The following is a 24449-nucleotide window of genomic DNA, read 5'->3' as shown; positions in this document are numbered from 1 at the left end:
TAAACATCCTTACAAGTCTGTTGACAGGAATTCAAAACATTTAGACTTAATTCACACAAATATATGCGATATGAAGTCGACACCATCTCGTGGTGGGAAAAAGTATTTTATAACTTTTATTGACGATTGCACTCGATTTTGTTACGTATATTTGCTTAATAGTAAGGATGAAGCAATTAATGCATTTAAGCAATACAAAAATGAAGTGGAGAATCAATTGAATTTAAAGATTAAAGTGATTCGGAGTGATAGGGGCGGAGAATACGAATCTCCTTTAGCAGAGATATTTTTGGAATATGGTATTATTCATCAAACTACTGCACCCTATACACCACAGTCAAATGGTTTGGCAGATCGGAAGAACAAAACATTAAGGGAAATGATGAATGCCTTAATAATCAGCTCTGGTTCACCACGAAACCTATGGGTAGAAGCCATTCTTACGGCTAACAAGATACTCAATAGGGTACCCTGTAGCAAAGCGCAATCGATTCCATATGAGTTCTGGAAAAAAAGGAAACCCAACTTGAAATATTTCAAAGTGTGGGACGTCTAGCCAAGGTAGAGGTTCATTTACCCAAGAGGGTGAAAATTGGACCCAAAACAGTGGATTGTGTATTTATTGGATATGTTGTGAACAGTAAAACCTATCGATTTTTGGTTCACAAATTTGATAATCCTGAAATTCATGTGAATATGGTCATTGAGTCAGATAATGCTGAGTTCTTTGAACACATTTATCCATATAAAATTGAATGTGAGTCGACAAGTAAAAGACCTAAACGACCACAGGAAGAATCAATGGAAAATACACTACCTAATGAGGATCCTAGGCGTAGTAATCGCCAACGGAGATCCACTTCTTTCAGACCAGATATTGTGGCATTCTTGCTTGAAAATGAGCCTCCAACATTTAAAGCAGCTATGTCTTCGTCTGAGTCAATCTATTGGAAAGAAGTAGTCGATAGTGAGATAGAATCAATTTTAAGTAATCATACTTGGGAATTGGCTAATCTTCCTCCGGAAAATAAGCCTTTAGGATCAAAGTGGATCTTTAAAAGGAAAATGAAAGCCGATGGGACTATTGACAAATATAAGGCTAGACTTGTAGTCAAAGGATACAGACAAAAAGAAGGTTTGGACTACTTTGATACATACTCTCCAGTAACAAGGATACCATCAATTAGGATGTTAATAGCACTAGCGACAATGCATGATCTAAAAATCCACCAGATGGATGTAAAGACAGCCTTCTTAAATGGAGAGTTGGAGGAAGAAATTTACATGGAACAACCTGAAGGGTTTGTGGTTCCTGGTAAAGAAGAGAAAGTGTGCAGACTTGTGAAGTTGCTTTATGGGCTCAAGCAAGCACCCAAACAATGACATGCTAAATTTGACCAAACAATGTTGGCAAATGGATTCAAGATTAACGAATGTGATAACTGTGTTTACATTAAAAACGTTATGAATCATGAAGTCATTATTTGTCTGTATGTTGATGGCATGTTAATAATGAGTAAAGATATTGATGATATAAATGCTACTAAGCGCATGTTGTCCAGCAAGTTCAATATGAAGGACTTAGGAGTTGATGATTTGATCTTAGGGATTAGGATTCTCAAAACTCCTCAGGGACTAGCAGTATCTCAATCTCATTATATTGAAAGAGTATTGGATAAGTTCAACCATAAGAGCCATAAACGATAAAGGGTTAATTGTATGACATATGGTTGTCTAGGTATACACCAAAGCTCGACGGTTCAAAGATATCGTATCTACCGATTGACCGAGTATATCCGATATATGTTCACTATGGAAAGTCCAAGGAGAAACCTACTTATCCAGATGCAATTGATCCTTTCTTGTAAAGTACACACTCGTCCGTGCATTCCTTATGTTATAACCATTCCCCATTCACGTGGGGGATTGTTGGGTATATAGCAAGAGTTAATGGGAAATGAAGGGAAGATGAAAAGAGAGGAACTTGAAAAGTTCTCTTATGCTTTAGTAAATATGGCATTTCTCCCTCATTGGTGGTGGAAAAAAAAATAGAAGGGTTTAAATAGAGAAACACTTCTATTAGTTGTTAAAAGGGTTGGAAAGAGGGACCCCCCTCGCGCCATCATCGTCTCTCTCTCGACTCGGCTTCGGCTTCTGAAAATGATCGATCGAGAGATTATTTTTTGAACAAAGTTTGTTTTAACTATTTAATTAATTATTTATTTAATTAATTAAATTAAATGGCCAAAATGATTCAAATATTTAGTTAATTAATCAAAACATTCCGACCCGTCTCGAATCCGCGCGACCCATTTTATTTAAAACACTTTCCCATTTTAATTTGAATTTCCCGCCGTTGGAGATGACTGTTCTGAAAGGTTGTAACTTTCAAGAACAACCATGACCGTTTGAAAGGTTGCAAACTTTCTAGAATGGTCATGTGGTTTCTGAAAGGTTGCAACCTTTCGGAATCAGTGCATCTTGGCTATAAATACCAATGATTCTTCAGATATTTTACTTATGAAAAATTCTGATTTCTTCTTCTTCTTCTGCACAAATATTTTTTGTGTACTTTACTGTCATTGAGTGGCTCGCTGACACCAGAGTTTTGGGTATCAATACACTAGTGATTGAGATCATTCTATCCTGGAGGACATATTCCAAATCAAACCTCGGATACTAGAGGGGAATAATTTTCTTAAGGGAACACTGTGCATTCAGTGGGCTTGATCTTCTTCCTATTCTGTTTTTCCAGATTCTGGTACGTTTTTACAGATTTTAGTTTTGTTAATTAATTTATGTTCTTCACTAGTTCATAGGAAACTTTGGTAACTTCGTATTTCTGCAAAGTTTCTGGTAATCAGTATTACTGTTTTTTAACATAGATTGGCTATATCAAGCCAACCAGAAACTGATTTATCAAGTGAACCAAAAATGGACCTCGAATCAATTTATGTTCTAATTCATAGTTGTGGCTGATTAACTAAGCAGGTGTTATCATGTTATGTTGTATACTTAGAGAGGGAACTGACTCTTAACAAGAGGGTGAATATAAAACATTTCAAAATAGAGTATATGTGATTAGTGGGTCAAAACTAAACATATAGAATGACATATAAGGGTAAAGAGAAGAATGACATATAGAATGACATCTCTATGATGTAGTCAGAACAAATTTTCTGTAAAATGGGCTTTTACTGAAACAAAGAGAAAAGCACATATAATAGAATATAGACTGAAACAAAATGTGATGGAAACCATTACTTAAAAGAACCAGTCTTGAATACATTACATGCCCATAAGAAAGAAAAGGAAAAAAAGAAGCATTTCAATTTTTTGATGGTCTAATAACACATCCTTGAATACATAACATGGCGAAGCCAGAAATTTAGGGACCTATATAAGGAAGTATACTTTTTCCATGAAGGGTGTTCAAGTGATCACATTTTAGAATATTTAGTGTTATTTTTCTTTCTGTTTGACAGTACCAATTAGTCATAAAGAAGTGACAATAACTACTATGAGGCAATTGTCAACATCTTGATGTGTCTAACAAAATTTTTCCCAAGGGGGTAAACTATAAACACCCCTCCCCCCCCCCCAAAAAAAGGAAAACAAAGAGAGAACATCCCACTAGACAGTCTTTTATTAGGTGTACTGAGATTTGCAGGGCAGGGGACCAAGAATTCATTGTCACACCCGTCGATACTTTTGCAGGGCAGGGGACTAAGTCTTTTATTAGGTGTACTGAGTTTATATTCCTAGCAACTTCATCATTGTGTGATAAACTACCCCTGTGACTTGTGCTCAATCACTTTGTTACCATAAACTATGTTGCTTGGACTCTCCAAAAATGTTGTCACACCCATCGATACTTTTGAAGAGTCCAAGCAACATAGACCATAAACATGAATCACCTTTTGACACAATTAAACAAGAGAGTAACTGATTTTAAAAAAATGCAATTCTATATAAGACATTCTTTCCATTTCATTAAAGCAATATGTTGGCTTAACTAGTAATAAGAATAAGAGCAACTAACTAGACAAAAGGAATCAAAACATAAATAAAAATGTTAGATGCGACTTGAATGGTTGCCAAACCCTTCAATTATAGGAAATTAGGTAGATGAAGCTTTCAAGACTATATACTTACCTGTAAAGGCTAGTCTAGCCAATATAGGTAACAAAAGTCACTAAAAATTAGTTTAAAGCTCAATCAACTCTAATGTTCATAGAAAATGACTTTCCCTTTAATACTCACAAATATCCTACAAGTGTTTAGTCCACACGTGCTTAGGAATGGAACAACACAAGTAGACACGGGTTGGTTTTGCTCTTCTTTGACCCGAAACATTGCTTATAACCTTCTTATCGATAAATGACTCTAAAAATATTCCAACCATTGTTTCATTAAAAAAGTACAAGATCTAAAACACAACAACTCACATTCATGTATTAAAACAGAAACTCATATCAACTAAGAAAATATTAAAGATGAGAACAAATTGAAGAGATTCTACAACAAACATCATTTGCAGGATATTAAACTTTAATAAGCTATAGAGAAGAAACATAATAAGGACATTCACTCATCTTCTCCAATATTGGTGGCAGGTTTTTCCACCAACCACCATCTATATGTATGAGTGTGGGTTGTAGCAATCTGTTTGACGATAACCCAAGGTGTGAACAGTTGATCCAAACACCACCATCATCAACAAAAAACTAACAACATGACAATAACCTAAGAAAAAATAAAGCTAATGAAAAATAAAAAAGGAGCTAAACTTAACATTGCAACAATCATTGACCAAGTATTGAAGTGAGAGATTTGATTTGCAAAAAATTTCACTCGATTTTCATCCAAACTAAATCAGTAAACAAAAAATTCTAAATTAACCTTACAGAGCTTGAAATTTTTAGATTAACCTCGATTTTTGAATAGATTGGCAAGCAAATCTTCTCGATCTGTAGTCCTTACTTCGGAAAAATCCGCTTAGAGAGACGCATGAGGTCTGCTTGGAGAGTTTTGAGCTGAGCTTTGAATGAGCTTGGAGCTTGAACCTACACCGATTGGAGCTTTGAATAATCAGATTTTTTCCACCATCGCTTTTGCATGTGAGTTTTGGAGAGAAGTTTAGTGGGTTTGAGTAAAGTGAGTTAGAGAAAAGGAAAAAAGAGTTAGAATAATTGGTCTTATAATTACTTTCCAATTCCTAATAGTTTTAATTGAATTTTTACTTGGTCTAATAATTTCTAAATCCCCAATTATTTCCCAAGAATTAAATGTCTAGGTAAATCCCCAAAAATAATTTTTCAGCCAATCTGGAATTTTCCTACAGATTAAAAAGGATTTTTTTTAAAAAAAAGAATTGGTCCATTTACCTAGGGATTTACCTAGAGATATTGTTTCTGCAGATATATTTTCCTAGGTAATTTTGCAGGAACTAATTTAGTGCAAAATGGTGTCAATTTTAGCTGCGAAATTTGTTGGGAATATAAGTTTCACAGGTAATATATTATAATATTGAGGAATTTAAATTTTTGCAAGAAAATTTGCAAGTATTACCTGCGACAATTTCCCCCAGGTAATATCCCCATGTAATTCGCACTTTTCTATTAGTGTTTTAATAGTCCAAATGTTCTTTCGATAACATTACGCGCCCTAGCATGCTTCATATTAAAGAGCTCTTCTCGACATCGAGGTGATGGATTGTCACCCTGCCAATCCTTTAGACAAATATCTTTATCCTCGGTAGGGAGACAGAAACTATTTCCATTTGTATATCCTCTATCGCACAAATAGTAATTGCCTAAAAATGTAAACAATAATATAATTACTTTAAATATCATTCTATTTTGATGTAGTAGAAATATATAAGGGTCTGCTTATTATTTAGCATACCTTGAGGTACTTTCAACCCATTTCTTCGTACAACAACATCTCGCAATACGCGACCATCAACGGCTGATCCCTCCCAACCAGGTAATACATAAATGAAGTTGAGATTTCTATCACAAACACGCAAGACATTAGTTGCTATATCTCCTTTTTGTGTTCTGTATCTTGGCTTATATATTGCTTCAACTCTAATGGAAATGTAAGTACCGTCTAATGCACCAAGACAACCCTAAAAGATAAATTCAACTCTAAATATTAAAAGACTATTAAAAATAAAAATGCTTTCACCATAATATTTCAAGTTTGTTTGTAGTAAATCAAATGTTAGATTGAAATTTACCTACCTTAAATCATTTCCATCGATCATCAGTATCATCTTCGAGCACCGAATTAGGTTTAACAAGTAACACTGGAGTTAGTTTAAGAATATCTCTTAGACATTCATTAAAGGCTCGACTTACACTCCACCCCGATCTAATATAATCAACTTTGACAGACATGTTCTTCTCGTGATGAATCAAAATATTTAAGAACATTGCTAACTTTTCAGTACTCGACATATTTTTACTGTCAGTCAACCCTCCAATATTCTTGGCTAAGGAGGCTAAAATGTTAAAGACATTTCTATTCATCCTAAGCTTGTCAATACATACAATATCATTGTCACGAATGAGAACATTTAGATGAGACAAGATTTTAGGAATTCTAGCACTCATACAATATCGAATTACCCGCCTATTTCTAGATCGTTTTCTTAATAACATGTTGTAAATAGCCATAAAAATGCAAATAAGGACAATATACGAATGCACTACAATTTCCTCGAGGATGATAAAGCATTCAACATCGCACAATTGTTGAGAATCCATTTACACCTATTTTTCATTTAAAAATTGCAACATCATTATCAAATTGAATCCCAATAGAAAAAAAAAGTATCAACCATGTTACTTAACTAATTATTGCAGACACATTAAATGTGTATAATAGGAAGGTAATAGATGGTTCATACTAGAATGTTCAATTTTATTAAAAAAAATTAAAAAGTAACATTGAAAAACAGGGTAAAAAGTTTATTTTTGTTTGGCTTCAATAGCTAGAATACTAATATTATTTTGTCAAACTGCAAATACATGTTCATCTTTTGCAGTTTTAGAAGCTAAAGCAACTAAACTTAATGAACCCATTTTTCAGAAAGCACGATTTTTGAACAAACAAAACAAAACCCACATCAAATTTGGGTGTACTCAAACATCAACTTAACTAGAAAAAATTGAGAAGATCTTGAATCATTCGTCTCTCATCAGATTAACAAGAGGAAAAACACAAAAAGAGAAAACAGGAGGAGAAGAAGAAGAAAATAAAAAAAGATCAGCCAAATTTTGAGATTTAGAACTTCTAACCTCAAAGAAAGAACGCCAGACTGAAAGTTTTTCAATCTATTTGCCTGGAAGATGAAGAGCCATTCTAGATCTACAAATATGGAGAGAGGATCTGAATGTTAGTCTAAAAAGAAGTGGTGTATATTTGATTGAGAGTGAAGGGTAAAATAGTCAATTTATATTTTTATTTAGGTATTAGTTATTCAGGTATAACTTATTCCATCTTTTACCTTGCATAAAATAATACATAGATTGACTCATAACTTAAACATGAATTAGTTATGTGGTTTGCTAATTTTCTAACCAAACATAGTATTATGTGTGTTGAATTTTATACTTTGACAAAAAAATGCTACCAAACATGGTAAAGCTTATGCAACATTTTATACCTGAATAACTCAACCTTTATCCAGTAACCAAATGGCCCCTTATTTTGGATGGAATGCCACATGGTTGCATAGCATCTTCAAAAACCCATCCCCATTTTTTGACCTGCTTCACTTGCTTTTTTATCCATTACCCTATCCAAAGTCCAACCCCATCAAAAAAATTTCCCAACGAATACAACCCTATTTACTCTAACAACATCAGACTCTATTCAAGCAATATCCATGGGAACATCAGCTTCTCCATTTCCACCACCATCAGACTCCATTGAAGCAACAAGATAATTTCTTTAAACTTCCCTCCAAATAAATTACACTCAACAATAAAAAAAACCTAACTAGAAAATAGCAGCAACCACCCTTACAAATCATCAAAATCTCCTTTTTAACTAACTTCTCTTTGTAAATTAAGGTTAGAGCAGAAATACAAAGCGAGAGAAAATACGGGGTTGTCAAAGTCTTTTGGTATTGAAGAAAAGACTGAAAACTAAACACACCCACAAATTATATTGAACTAAAGCATTATCTATACTATGTCTTTTGACCCCGAAAGTAAAATAAAGACTAGCACCCTGTGAGGATTTCTTTGGAATTTTTGAGAGTGACTATAAAAAATTTACTTGCTATTTTTCGATGGGAATTAAAAACGAGATTCTTGTCTTGATTAATCCAAGTGAATTTCTAAAATTTTTATTACGTAGACTACTTTTCAAACCCTAGGTCGGCAGGCAGTAGTCATGGCTGCTACTACCACTGGACGACCTCCTTTCGAGGCTGTCCAGCCCGCCCCATCACCCTAAACCACCACATACGCCACCCTTTTCAATTCCAATACTAAAAATCCTAAACAATCTGCCCTAATTAACTCAAAAACAATTGTAAAATCAATCGAAATAATTCATGGAGAACCTACTATCACATTTTCAATGGAGGAAAGGCAAGACTTCATGATTGAAGAGGGATTACATCAAGCAGTGGTGTTTAAATTATCCCATGGTACGCCAGATTTGAAGGTATTAAGGTCAATTTTACCAAAACATCTTGGTACGAAGGGCAATTGTTTAATTGACTTACTTGCTCCAAGACAAATTTTGTTGAGGTTTGATCTATATGAAGATTATGTACTAGTTTTATCTCACTCAGTTAATTATCTTCTCTACAATGGAGAGGAGCACTAATGTAGGGTTTTTCCATTGTCCATTGGATATAACCCTAAGGAGGAAACGACGTTAGCTGTGGTTTGGATTTCTTTACCGAACTTATCTCCAGATTTGTTTGCAAAGAAGTCTCTATTGTCTATAACATCAGCATTTGGGAAACCAATAGGTATAGATAAAGCTACTCAAATCAAGTCAAGACCTAGCATGGCTAGGGTCAAGGTTATACTTGATCTAATGGAAAAGCTTCCAAATCGTATAAGGTTGCAGTTTGTGGATGGAAAATTTTATAAGTTAATCGAGGTTTTTCAGGAGATTGTATACGACAATCTACCTTTGTATTGCAATTATTGTAAGCACCAAGGTCATGATAAAGATAGTTGTCGTTGGATTTCGAAAAGAAATTAAAATAACAAACAAATTGATGATACCATTGAAGGTGTTTTAAAAGGTACTACCGATAGTGAAAAGTATCAAGGCGATGCGAGAGAGATATTAAATGAAAAAAGAAAGACTGTAGATGTCGATCAAAGTAAAGCTACTTTTTTAGATCGACAATTGGTTGCTTCCACTTTCAAGCAAAATCATGTAAACTCAATGGATATTGATACAAGTAATATTGGTGTTCAAACAACTACCGAAAACAAAGGTGATTGCAATAACCAACATGCTACTACTAATGAGGTGCAATCAAAAGAAATTGGGTTGAATTTGATGTCTAATGCAACTAAAAATGCAGGGGGAACACCAAGTGTTGGGGTTGATGCGCTGCGGGTTGATTTATGGCAAAAATTAATGGATTCAGGAAAAAAAATAATGGATACATCTGATGTTGAAGATGCTGAAAATTCTGGGCAGCATGTTTTGCAAGTTGAAAACGAGAATCCAACTAAAAACTGGACAGTGGTTGCACACAAAAAACAACTAGTAGTCGGAGCCTTTCCTTTACTAGTCAAAATAATTCTCCATGTAGTGAAATGGGTCCGACTGGGAATTTTCATGACAGTGAGAAGAAGCAAGATACTAGTAATGCCTCAAGAGACCTATTATGTTCGAATAATTTTGATGCTTTATTGAAGATTACTGGAAAGCAAGTAAGATTAACATGTAACGACCCGAGAGCACCCCCTAGTCGTAGCACAGCGTACTCGACCTCTCGGAGGTCTTATACAAGCCCTTAGCATATCATGAACATTAAAGCATATGAAAATAGCGGAAAATTTAGAACTTTTCTTTACAATCGAAGTCTTCATAAAATAAGATAGAGTCTAAGACACTATGTCTCAAACCATCTATAACATTTAGAATAACAAGTCTTTCATAACAACTTAGGGACACGACCCTTACATAATAATTTTTAGGGGCACGGCCCTTACACAAGTCTAAAGACATAATGACATAAGTGTACGAGGTAGGTTCATCCTCAAAACTATGAGGACTCCCCAAGTCTTCATTCCCAAGCTCCTTAGAAACCTAACTTCCTTGCATAAGACATCACATCACCAAACCCTACACTTTGTAAAAATGTAGAAGAAATATGGGTTAGTACAACACACGTACTAAGTATGGAAGCCATGCATAAAAACCATTAAAACATGCTTAAAAGGGGACATTTAGTTCAAACCATGCTTTATGCACATTTTGAACATCATATTGAAAGAGTTGGAGAATCACAAGTCACAAGCAATACACATATAGTTCATCAAAGCACAAAGGATAATGACATCACCATAAGCATAGTCTCTAAACATAATCTTAATACAATATTACTCATTACAAGACATACTACTCATGCATATTCAATCATTAAGATCATTACATCATAATATAATAACAACATAAGTAACCCTAGGTTCTACTTGTGCAATGCATAGGTACGGTCCATAGTCCTACCTACACTAAGTATTACCTTTGAATCACCAAGCTCATACTTATCATACATTAGTCTTATCCAAAGGTCATACACATAGTAAGGTGACATTCACAAACATTAGTTCATTTCAAGAAAAGTCAATCATTCACATAATACAATTAAAGCATGCATTATTCATAATAATCATAATAAGATAGAACGACACTATTAAGTCATAATTCATACAACATGTTCATATCATACATCTTAGTCATAATTCAAATAGTCCATACCATAGGTAAACCATCTTCATAATGATCATACATAACATAACTTCAACATACATAAGTCATAATTATCATAATCATAAGAGAAACACTACTACAACCATCCCCTTAGGATCCCACAAGTGCAATGTACAAGTAAAGTCCCATACCCTCTCTTACACTATGTAGCAACCCTTAAGAAAGCCCTAGTAAGAGTTCACACCTTTCATACCTTCATTTACTTTTACATTACAGAAATATTGCAATAACCGACATAGACCAAGAGAGCTACATGGAATTCGGTGTTTTACTCCCACACCGAAAAGATAGGGTTAACACTTGCCTAAGGTGTAACCATTCGTACATAGCTATCTAGGTGGATCCACTAAGCTAGAGTCCTATGTGGGCACATAGTTAAGGGTCAATGAGATTGCTTCTAGAAACCCTAACTTACTAAACGTGGGGGTTTTCATCTCATGAGACAACACATACCGTGGTTAATCCAGACTTGCTAAACGTGAGGAAACCCATGTGGGGAGCCGGACTTACTAAATGTGAGACCCCCATCTCATTTACATGCCCTTTCGGTGCTAAGCATCTAATTCCCTTTTCTAATCATCTTTAGTCATCACATAAATTCACATTAGCCTTTACTAGACTCTTATGTAAACATCTTACCATAATAGCTCATATGTGTTCATAAGTGAGTAATAATCCTTTCACCTTAGAAACACTTAGCAAGTGAGTAATAATCCTTTCACCTTAGAAACACTTAGCAAGTGAGTAAACCTTTCACTTTACATTATACTATAATCATGAGAACTACATTTCAATCATATAGCAATCATACCATAACATACATACATACATACATCCTATCATACCATACATAGTCATATCTTCATGGTCATGTACATTTCATGCATAATAGTATGAAATGGTGCATATGAGAATTAGCCTTTCAATTGACGCCATAGACATATCATATTCATATTTATGCATAGAGTGTGTGTGTGCATGATTGTCCTCACAATGGCATAACAACAATAACATTAATATCATAGACACCTCCCTTGTCAAGGGGGGGGGGGGTAATAACATATACATAATATCCCAACTCATGCACAATTCACATATATTGCTTTTAAGCATCTTAGATCATGTAAGTCACATATCTAATATTCATCATTTCAATACATTATTCATGGCATGTATCATTTGGAGATTATGTGGGTAGGGTCCTTCCACAAGAGAACCTCATAAAATTCAACATATAGACCATATCATGTTCATAACATCTCATTCATATTCATAATGTATCATACTTAATCATATCTAAGGTTGTAGGGAAGAGGGACCTTGTCTCAACACTACAATTCATACTAACAAGTACGCTCCTCCACCATAAGTGGATCAAACCATTCATTCAAAGGATATATAATAAATAAATATCTCCCCCACAAGTGGATGAACAATTCAATAGAAGGCTACTTACCAATTGAAAACCTTCATTCGTCGCCATCAAGGCTTTCTTCAAGATTCAACCCTATTTTCTTGATATTCATACATCATATAGGATAACCTCATAATACAATAATGAATTTCATAATAACATACTAGATTCTCATCCTTCAATCATCATTCAACACAAGCTAGGTTTAAGAATTGAGAAAGAAAAGGGAAATCATGGGTCTTGTGGGGAATTGTTCAAAAACCATAAGTATTACATGAATTCATCCACAAACATTCATATATAATCATAAATAACCATTATAGATCAATGGAATCGATTTTAGAAAGAGACCCACGAATTTGATTGAAAACCTAGAAATTGGGGATCATTGAAAACTTTGTTGAAAGGGCTTCTTGGTGATAGCTAACCAAGAATAAAGGACTACCATACCTTAGCCTTAGAATCCCACAAATTTCGTGATGAAAAGCTTCCATCTCCTAGCCCCAGCTGATCTCCTTCTATGTTATTCAATGGAGGTTTTTGAGATAGAAGATTTTTGGGAGGGAAAAGGAGTTGAGAGCTTTTATTTGGGGTCTTGGAATAATTGATTTAATTGGGTGAGTTTTGGGGCTAAAATGACTTAAATAGGGGTCCTAGGCTTGGGTAAAATGAGATATCCTTGAGTTAAAATAATTGGAAAAAGACCCAATAAGTTACTTGCTGGAAACCGCCGAAATGGCATCACTGAAGCCTTCACGGACCGTGATCATCACCACGGACCGTGAAACGGGTCGTGAAGATTTTCAGCCTGACAGTGCTTCACTATTTCAGGAATAACTTGTTACTCCAAGATCGTAATTGGGCAAACTCGGTGGCGTTGGAAAGAGGACTCGGAGACCTTTAATTCTATAGGTTATGACACACATAATCCGTTTTGAACTAAGAGATATGACCATTTGAAGTTGACCTTATTTTCTAAGTCTAATGGAGAGCCCTTCACGTGAGGCTCCACGAGCCGTGGTGTCTCTCGGGGTCATGATACAGTATCTAGGAAACCTTCCCCTTAAGCCCTAAAAATATAAGGCACCACCACGAGCCTTCACACGAGCCGTGGTCATCACCACGAGCCGTGAAGTGGCTCGTGTGGAAGGGTTGTTTTTGGGCAGCCTTTGTTTAGCCACTGCCTAGCCTACCACGAGCCGTGGTCCTCACCACGAGCCGTGGTGGTGGTCATGGAAGGTGAGGCAGTGTCCATGAAAGAGTGGACTGCCCTAGTCCTCTTCCTTGGCTCTAACCCTCAAACTTAGCCCTTGCTTAGTCTACTAGTTTCCGGACGTCATGGTCCTTTCTTGACGTTTGATCTCTTAAACCACCAAACTAGCTTTAGTAGCCATTTTTCATCATTTAAACATGTTTCCAACCATTAACTAACATGTGAGGCTCTAGGTCAACCTACTATATTCAGTCAAGCCTTAGCTAGGTCTTACTAGCTTCGTACGGGGCATTACAATATCCCCTCCTTGGGAACATTCGTCCCCGAATGACACTTAAACATCTTAAGGAATCAAAACTCTAACTAGCAACCCAACAAGCATGTATCATCAAAGTGATGTACAACTTAAAAAAAGACACAACATATAACGAGCATCATTCAAAGGAGGAACTTAAACTCCAATTTTAACATAGTCAAATGCAAATATAAGGAAATAGGAACTACATCTATCAATCTATGTGCATTACATTATCATGTTTAGTGATGTTCAAGGAGGAACTACTTTCTCCTAGTCATAACACACCAGCATCAACAATTCTCATGTTCATAGGAGGAACTATCTTCTCCTAGTCATTACATGGTCCATACATCATTAAGCACATATGCAAGTTTGCATGTTCAATAGCACTCTTTGAAGGAGGAACTTCTCAACTCCTTACTAAGACATGCTCATATCTTATTTTCATGAAGTACAATAGATCACTTATAACCAATGCACTACAACATGAGGGAAACAACTCATACAACTCATCTTTATTCAAAAACACAAGTTTTTATGGAAATGCACAAACCTCATTAATTCACATAAACATGGGAGGAACTACCTCCTCCATTCTTTAGGCAAGTTTCCACCACATAAGGAGCTAACATTCCATTTCAGAAGAACACATTCAACTATGTTCGTTTAATTCACATCATGAAGTCAAGTATGCCATATTACACAATGCACAACTTAGGAGAAATATCTCCATTTAAAACACACATCATACAACATGAGAGAATAGGACTACCTCTACGAACTCAATATGCATGCAACTTAGACATATTCCATTTCATTGGAGGAATTTCCTCCTCCAACTCAAATCATGCTTATCATATGATCTTAGGCCAATTATGCAATTACTTCTTAAAAGCACATTTAAACCATTCACCTCATGAATCACATAGGTTACTTACTCTAATTGCCTATCAACATGAGGGGCATGAGACATGAAACTCATTTTATCTCAAATTATGAATTCTCAAAAACATACCTTTCATAAGGAAATCATCAGAATATAAAAATCACACATGGTTTCTAAAATGTAACATAGGCCCATCTAGGAACTCTTGGTCTCAAGCTAGAATAGGAATGGAAGAAAGAGATGAGGATGTCGGGATTTCAACAAATCATGTTTTTTAAGCACACCATCCCCTCCTTAGGTGGAAGCCTTCACTACAACCCTCAAGAAAACTTTTTCCAAGCATTCCTAAAGACATAACCAAACTCACATTTGGCCATATTTGCAAAAGTCTATGGTCCTCAACATCTAGCCATACCACTCTTATATGACACAATCAAACACCAAATCCATAATAGGAAGAAATTGTACCCAAATGTCATCTTACTCAACAAGGTGATAAGTGTAACACCCCGTATCCAAAAATAAAGATTTCAGATTTCTGGTGTTACAGGTGGCACTCACGGACACCATCCACGAACCGTAGATGGACTCACGGTCCGTCTTGTAGGTCCGTGGTTCGTGACAGAAAACTTCCCTAGAACTCAGTCAGAAAATTTGGCTAAGTCCCGACTCATGGACAGACCCACGGTCCGTAGATCAGACCATCGTCCGTGGTCTGTGTCCGTGGATCGAGACTTCCCTTACCCAGCCTCTGACACAAACTACGGTCGACCAGCACGGACCGTCATTCAATCCACGGTCCGTAGGTCTGACCGTAGATGAGGGTCAGCAACCAGTTAGCTGAAAAATATTGATGGGTCAACTTCAAATGGTCATAACTCTTAGCACAAAATGAATTATGTGTCCCATCACCTATGGTTAGATATATAATTGAATTATCTTTCTAACGCCACTGAGTTTGCTAAATTTTGACCTCCGAGTAAAAGGTTATGCCCATTTTAGTGAAGCTCTGTCGGGCAGACTCGACCTACGGACCCAATCGACGGACCGTCGATTGATTGACGGACCGTAGGTCCATTCCGTCAGTCACTCTGACAGCAGTTAATTCAGGGGTCTTTTGGTCTTTTCCTATTTCATTTAACCCCTAAGATACGTCGTTTAGACCCTAAATCATGAGATTTTAATCAGTTTAAGCCTAGAAACATAACTACAACTTACCTTAGTCAAAATCATTAATCAAAACTTAGAAAATTAGAATCAAGAGAGGAGAAAAAGGTCAAGAACCCTAGTTCAAGAACGCAACAAGGTTCCATCAATTCTAGCCCGAAATCGAAAGATTTCTCTGTGGAATTCGTCACCAGGTATGTGGGATTTCACTAGTGGGTTCCTTTCGCCCATTAGGTCCCTAGAATTCAGTCAGATTCTTGATTCCATGATTATGAACAGACCTAGGGTTTCTAGAATTTGAACAGATCATCATGAATTAGTTATTTAAATGTTCCAAATCAGATTACCATGTTATTGCTCAATTTATCGCATGAATTTCAGAACCCTAGCTATGTATTTCTTTAGTTCTTGAATTACACATGCTATGTCAGATATCTCAGTTATTCAGTTATACATGCCTCAGTTATTAATGCATCATTATCAGATTAATTGTTGCATTCTCAGTTTGCATGTTCAGTTTCGAGCTATCCAGTATTTATAGAAATTCAGTCATAACCAATTAACTACTTAATTCATTGGGAGTAGCATAATACCGAGTTGGACTAGGGTTCAGCGTACCCATATAGTCCCAGAACTACGAGCCACGTAGGTGTAAGTCCCCTCTGTGGGCAACATCAGTTTAGTGATCACGCCAGCATGCCTCTATACCTCTGGCAGGGTATATTGGGTCCTCTCGATGGGGCGTATACATCGGACTCTACATTTAGCTCATGTGGTTTTATGTCGGTTATTAGTAGCTCCCACAGTTTAGTCAAATTCTTTTGCATTGACCATATTTCAGTACAGTCAGTATTCAGTCTCAGCATGTTATAAATTTGGTCATTGCATTAGTTAGCTCAGTATTCAGTATTTCAATATCTATATCATGTTCAGATGATTTCATTGCTTTATTGATTTGTTCAGTTATATGTTATTTCAGCTTTACTCTATCCTGCATGCTCAGTACCTCTCAAGTACTGACGCATACATACGCTACATCTTCTCGTGATGTAGGTTCAGGTTCTCAGCATCCAGATCACGCTTAGATCGATTCCCGATCTTCAATTCAGCAACACTAGTGGTGAGTCCTCATTCTTCGAGGAATAGTGACATGTTTATCTTTATCGCTTTTAGTCTTTAGTTTCAGTTTTTGCTAGATCTAGTTGGGGCATGTCCCAACATTTCTAGTCAGTTTAGAGGCTTATTTCTGACATAGTTAGATTCAACTTAGTGTTGAGTTAATATCTTCTTTGTATTAAACTCATCAGTTTTCATATATCTCAGTTATAGTATATGGGTATTCCCCATCTTTCAGATTTATTTATGATTTAGCTTCCACACAGTTTCTATTATTCAGATTAAATTTAGTATGCTCATGATCATACCAGCAGGGTTAGCTTGGGATCACTTGTGGTCCTAGGTCCCGTGTCCGCGTCTCGGGGGTAGCTCGGGGCGTGACAATAACTAATACACACTCAAGAGCCCCATATTCTTCTAACCATCCGAGCCCTATCATCAATAAAAACACACCAAGTATGCAACCCATCCATACTAAGAGTCACATCAAGGCTTAACAAGCCAAGTTTCACTAAGTCAACAAGAGTATTCCTAGGGGACAAGGTAAGGGATATTCTTCACAAACCCTTTTTTTCTAACTTTAAACCATTAACCGGGGTAAAATCCGAAAAAGGTTCTATTAATTCATCCGGAGAACTCTAATCCACATAGCCTCATAAGGCATCACACTAGGTAAGGTAATACCGGAATACAACATAGCACTTACTCTCACATGAAATTACCAACATACCGGTACCTTCATCCCAAAAATTCTTCCAAGTCAACCCTAGTAGCATCCTTTTCTATGGCCTTCACTAGGATATCACTCAAGGTCTCATATGAATCTACCACTCCGGGTCTAGGTTGCTCAAATTCACTAAACCGCATAACGTGAGAATTCAAACAAACCTATCTCATAAACATCAAGGACACTCAATGACCTTACCATCTAAGCACATTATCCCTCTTTGGAGTAAGCCTAAACTATCACATTACACAACATGATTCTTAAACCAATGAGGATCTCACTCCTACCCTCTTTTAAAGGAGTGTAATCACTCAATATCTCTAAGTACCACTTAAGAATCACTATATATCAAAATCCAACACATCATAAAACTCATAAGGACTAAGTTGGGTTATACCAATAACCACATATGGCCATAACTAAACCCATGAATACTAAAAACAACACAAAGGTTCACCACATCCTATTTATCAAGTCACAAAAGACAAGTATTATCGGAATTAGTCCTACAAGGTTCATCACCTTAGATATCTCATCTATGGACTCTAGAGGATCTTCCTCTACCTTTGACCCATAGAAATTTTGGAATTCAATAAAACATAAAACACATACCGGAACCCTTAAGATCTACTACCACTCACTCTTTGAGACTAAGGGGTAGACATCCTTTCTTGGTTAAACCTTAGAGGAACTTAGAAGAGTTTTGACCAAGAAACCTTTTTTTTTCTTTCACTAAAGTTGGATCAAGACAACTTTAGGCCATGTCAACCCTTATCATCACTTTTGGTGGAGTCTACCAACCAACTATGCCTAGGTATTATCTAAGCACTCTACTTAAGTGACCATGCATAAGTTAAAACAATTGGGAAAAGACCCAATAAGTTACTTGCTGGAAACCGCCGAAATGGCATCACTGAAGCCTCACGGACCGTGATCATCAACACAGACCGTGAAACGGGTCGTGAAGATTTTCAGCCTGACAGTGCTTCACTATTTCAGGCATAACTTTTTACTCCGAGATTGGAATTGGGCAAAATCGGTGGCGTTGGAAAGAGGACTCGGAGACCTTTAATTCTATAGGTTATGACAAACATAATTCGTTTTGAACTAAGAGACATGACCATTTGAAGTTGACCCTATACTCTAAGTCTAATGGAGAGCCCTTCACGTGAGGCTCCACGAGCCGTGGTGCCTACCACGAGTCGTGGTGTCTCTCGTGGTCATGATACAGTACCTAGGAAACCTTCCCCTTAAGCCCTAAAAATCTAAGGCACCACCACGAGCCTTCCCACGAGCCTTCTCACGAGCCTTCCCACAAGCCGTGGTCATCACCACTAGCCGTGAATTGGCTCGTGTGGAGGGGCTGTTTTTGGGCAGCCTTTGTTTAGCCACGAGCCACACCACGAGCCGTGGTGGTGGTCGTGGAAGGTGAGGCAGTGTCCATGAAAGAGTGGACTGCCCTAGTCCTCTTCCTTGGCTCTAACCCTCAAACTTAGCCCTTGCTTAGTCTACTAGTTTTCCGGACGTCATGGTCGTTTCTTGACGTTTGATCTCTAAAATCACCAAACTAGCTTCAATAGCCAATTTTCATCATTTAAACATGTTTCCAACCATAAACTAACATGTGAGGCTCTAGGTCAACCTACTTGATTCAGTCAAGCCTTAGCTAGGTTTTACTAGCTTCGTACGGGGCGTTACATAACATAGAATGACCACAATTTGATCCAAGAAAAACAAGTCTCACCACCTGCTTTAAATAGCAAATTAAGTCCAGAAGCTCCTGTATTTGTACCTAAATGTGTGCTTGCAGGGAAAAATGAGTCAAGTGCTTAGTGTCAAATACAATTGATTTGGGTGAGGATTCTCTTGATGAAGATGGAGTGGATTTGGGTGAGGATTCTCTTGATGAAGATGAGGAAGACAATATGTTGGACATTTGCTTTGATAGAGTGGCTAAGGAAGGGGATATATCACCTAGGCAACAAAGAAGTGGAAGCAACAAAAGCTAAAAGAAGACATATGGAAGGCAATATAGTTGGGACGGTAAAATGACTGAGGAGTTTGTTCCAAGGCACCTACCGATGCGACAGGCAAAGCAAAACCATTTGACTGTATCAATAGTTCAACTAGATCCAATAAATCCATAAAGAAGGTATGAATAATCAAGTGTTGTTGGATAGGTTTGAAGAAGAAGACAAGAGAAAAATACTTCAAGTTACTTTTGATGGGGAAATCAAACTTTTTAAATTCATGCTTTAGTAATAGAAAATTTGAGGTTTGTAACTCAACTTTCTTTTTTATTGACATATTTTTACATTATTGAAGCATCCTCATTTGTAATATCATCATGGAGTGTGATGATCAGATCAGAAAATACTTAGTTCTTTCTAGCTCTTATTGCCTTTGTGCTTGTTAGGTAACAGAAATTAGGTACTTCATTAGGATTAGTAAGGTAAGGCCTAGCCCCCTTGCTTGTACTTGTCCATATTGATATTTTTTTATGTTTAATAAAAGACTGCTAGACACTGTCTAGTGGTAAATTTGTTTTTTTTTTTTTTAAAGTATTTCTAAAAATTTTCAATTTACAGATTGTTAGAATCTCAAACAATTTCGTGAAGAAGCCGAAAAATTCGTGGATGAAGAAAGGTCATTGGCACCAGATGAGAATCTGAAGACTCTTATTATGGTAGCAGCAACCATGACTGGTGAAGCAAGATTAAGAGTTTCAATCTGTCAACATCCCCTCCAAATTTTGCTTATTACGGAGCTTCTATTTATGTAATGGGGTTGGACTTTGGGTCGGATATAAGATAAAAGAGCAAGTGAAGCGGGTCAAAAAATTGGGGATGGGTCTTTTAAATGTTGTGCAGCCACGTGGCATTCCGTCCAAAATAAGGGTATATATGTTTCATAGTATAACGATAGGAGTATATATGAGCCAATAGTATAAATATTTAAACTATTTTGGAAAATACAAAGGCATATTTGACCCTTTGCCGTTATTTTTTAATAAAAAACCGAGGCACCATTTTTGTCATTTTCTCGAACCACAGAACCACTGCGCACGGTGGTAATCGTTCACCTGAATTTTAGCAATCGGTTCTCATAATCTCAGAGAAGAGTCCATATATCTTGCTGTAGTTACAACATGGGGATTGACCATGGAGTTGACTCCCTCATTGTTGTATTGCTGCTGATTTCAATGGTTTCCACTTGTGTTGCCTACCGCCCCGGTGACATCGTTCCGATGAGCAAAATGGGTCAATACCACTCTGTACGTATAACCCTTTTAACTCTTTCAATTTTCTTTCTCTCTATATATGTATGTACGAAGAGACGAACTTTATTGTTTTTTTTTTTTTTTGTGGTTGATTTACTTGCAGTCGAGGACTGTTTGGCATGATATGATTGGAAAACATTGTCCCATTTTCGGGGTTAATCGGGAGGTAATTTGCATTTCCCTATACATTTCTTGAGTTTGTGCTTCTGGGGTTGTAACTTTTTGGGGATTTTGCTGCTGATCTCTTTCATTTTTACCTAATGGTGTTTTTTCATGGGGTTGAAATTTAATTGGTGTAGGTGTTGATACCGATTCCAAAACCAACTGGTTTTACTGGAGCTGATCCTTACAAGATGTGAGTTTCATGAAAGACAACTTTCTGCTTTTTCTTATTTTTCTTGTAAATTCAATCTACTTGTCATGCCTTAGATTTATTATGGTGAGATTCAACTTGCACATTCATGTTAGTGCATCTGATATTAGGGTTTTGGTATGGGAGTAGGTTCATTTTGGTCCTTCAAATATAACCTGAGCATTTTTGATCCCTTAACTTTTTGGTCTCCTGAACATAATCCACTTAAAAGTAATGGTGTTAAACCCATGTGACATCCACATGGCTTGTAAAATATAAAAACCCATCGGACAAACTCATTTTCCTATTCTAAGGGGAGAGTTTTCGCACCTTACGGCCATTTTGTTGTTGCCTTTAAGGGAAAATGGTTACTATTTTCGAGTAGGACTGATAATTGTGTTCTTAAGTATTGTCTTCTGATATAAATAGCTACTACTATATTAATCCTAATAAATGAAGAAAGCCAAGAAGAAATAAAATGTGCGTCAATCAAGAAAAGAGATTGCACTGTCAGTTGAAATTTACACCATTAGAAAAATTGTTCTTCTCGTTAGTTTTTAACATTGTTATGTTAGGGAGACCAAAAGTGCTCCACTTTAGCAAAGTTAAGGGACTTAAAATGCTTAGGTTATATTTGAAGGACCAAAATGAACCTACTCCCATAGATAATGGATAATTTTAGCCCAAAACTCTCTGATATTACTTGGAGTCGGCTATATGAAACATATAAGTTACTGTTTCCTCTTTGTTTTCTTGTAAATTCAGCCTGCTTTCCGTCTCTTTTGAAACTTATCATGGTGAAATGCATCTTTTATTTCTCTTGTTCTGGTCATGGCTGCAGATTTGTGCTAACACTGAAAAACATTGCTGAAAGGATGTTGTAATAGGATAAGGTCTTATGTTCTGTCCCAATTTGCATCAAATAGAGAAGTGCTAATATTCCTAGGGAGGCTGGGATGTAATTTGTGAAGCTTTGTGCCAAACTTTCTAGGAAAGGGTGAAATAGATGGCTAGAAATAACACACGAGAGGAGTGAAGGTGTGGATCCCGTACAGACTAAGCAATTTTAGATGATAAGTTGCATATTAATTTTCTTGTCACCTTTCTCAAAAAGGAAGTTGTAGAGCAATTTTGATTGAAGTTACTTCTCATGCAGATTGTCATCTGTCTCTCAAAACTTTACATGGTTTATCACATGAGCATTGCCTCTGTCAAGATAAGGGAGAAAAAGGATCTATGGTGGGAATTAGTATGCTTCTAGGGGATGGTGTAGACGTCATGGGTTGTATGTGGTGATTCTAATATACTAGATCTGACAACGGAAGGAGTGGGAAAGGTATAATAGAGCTATGCAGTAGTTTTCTGATTCCATAGAGGATCTGGAATTGATTGATTTTCCATTAGCAGGATGGATTTAGAGCCTGTTTGGATTGGCTTAAAAGTTGGTCAAACCTACTTTTAAGTGAGTTTTAGCTTTTGAGAGTGTTTGGCAAAGCTAAAAATAATTTAAAATAAGTTTTAAAATGACTTAAAAAAAGTTAAAAAACCAAAAGGACCCCCCCTACTTTTTTTTCCTGACTTAAAGGTCATTTAAAGTTTTAACTTTTTATTTTTTGACTTAAAAGCTACTTCTTTAAAAAAAAAAAAACTACTTTTTTTTCAGCCTATCCAAACGAGCTCTTACACATGGTATAGATTAAACAATCATATTGCTGCATCAAGACTGGACATGCCCTTAGTCTTGACTTATATTGATGATAATACAACAATATCAAACAGTCACTAATGCCAAGGTTAAAATCTGATCACTTACCCATATTAATCCGGTGAAGTGACTGGTAAAAGGAAATCACATTTCAAGTTTTGAGATTGCTGGTTGGAAATAGACGGTTCACTGAGATAATTATAGGGTGGTGGAATTCTTTTGAGGTCACAGGTATGCCCTACATCTTAGCAGTCAAGTTGAGTGAAATCATGAAAATTATGGCAATCCGAACAGAAAATTAGAATTGCTGGAGGAGGTGCCAAAATTAGACAATATACAACAACCAAGAAATCTCACTAAGGAGGGACTTGTACCCAAAGAAGGTTAAAGATGGAACTTGTATCCAAAGAAGTTTAAAGATGGAGCTTGAGGAAGTGACAAAGTTTGAAGAAATTGTTTGGAGGCAAAGATAAGAGTATTGTAGTTGAGGGAGGAGAATAAAAGGGGAAAAGGGTCAAAATTGCACCTTTACTATGCAAAAGGGATCAAATAACCCTTTGTTATAATATTGGTACAAAAGTACCCCCGATACCTAAATGACTCAAATATACCCCTCCTTCGTAAGGGATGTCAAAGGTAGAAGAAAAGCAATGACCGGAGTGGGAGAGTCGGAGTCGAAAAGAGGATCCCTCATTTCTTTCTCTCATTCAAAACCGTGCATGAGACTTTCATCTCACACGTCTCCTAAGTGATAAAAGAAAGATTTTCTTTCTTTTTTGATTACCTTCCTCGTGTATGTATAAGACCAAATTTGTTTGATTTCTTAAAAGGATTACGTTGAACAGCTTTAGACTTTTCTGTTTTTGGGTTAACCAAAGATGCATAGAAGATACTGCTCTAATGATAGACACCCTTGTTTTTTGTTAGGCTGATGAAGCAGTTTGTTCTTCTTTTTCACTTGTAAATATGGTTTCAGCATAACCAAGTTGTTCTATTGATAAATATATACAAATTGTTACCTTCTCAAAAAAGAAGTTATATTTGGTCTTCATGTCAACTGGAGAAGAAGTCTTACTCTTTCCCATCAATGTACCTCAGCTACACATTTAAGCAGACAATCCTGCTTTAGGGGCAAAAACAAAGGTATAATAACCAAAAGAAGCCAGGTGTCCTTTGTAAGTTGGATAGAGAAAGCTTATGACCATGTTAACTGGAAATACTTAATGAAGATGTTGAACTTGATAGGTTTTGGGCAGAAATGGTTGAACTGGATAAAGGTTTGCATATCAACTGCGGGTTTCTTTC

General features: G+C 36.4%; 1 protein-coding gene and 1 pseudogene across 3 annotated transcripts in view; both read left to right on the top strand.

The window, feature by feature from the left end:
• The first annotated feature begins 9066 nt into the window (after positions 1-9066).
• Positions 9067-19965, top strand: LOC125833066 (uncharacterized; annotated as a pseudogene).
• An 880-nt stretch (positions 19966-20845) lies between these two features.
• Positions 20846-24449, top strand: part of LOC125833069 (uncharacterized) — a 1066246-nt gene continuing 1062642 nt past the window's right edge. For 2 of the 3 annotated variants that reach the window (XM_049512224.1, XM_049512226.1), the window contains exons 1-3: positions 20864-21081; positions 21191-21253; positions 21387-21442. In XM_049512224.1, the coding sequence (XP_049368181.1) occupies positions 20956-21081; positions 21191-21253; positions 21387-21442 (245 nt within the window). In that variant the 5' untranslated portion in view covers positions 20864-20955. Of the gene's footprint in view, positions 21082-21190; positions 21254-21386; positions 21443-24449 lie in introns of all 3 variants that reach the window. The other variant, XM_049512225.1, reaches the window with a different exon arrangement.

This window comes from Solanum verrucosum, unplaced genomic scaffold (assembly GCF_900185275.1).
Source record: "Solanum verrucosum unplaced genomic scaffold, falcon-dt-bn FXZP01000041.1, whole genome shotgun sequence".
NCBI classification, from domain to species: Eukaryota; Viridiplantae; Streptophyta; class Magnoliopsida; order Solanales; family Solanaceae; genus Solanum; species Solanum verrucosum.
The sequence above is the reverse complement of the archived record's forward strand: the minus strand, read 5'-3'. Positions and strand labels throughout refer to the sequence as shown.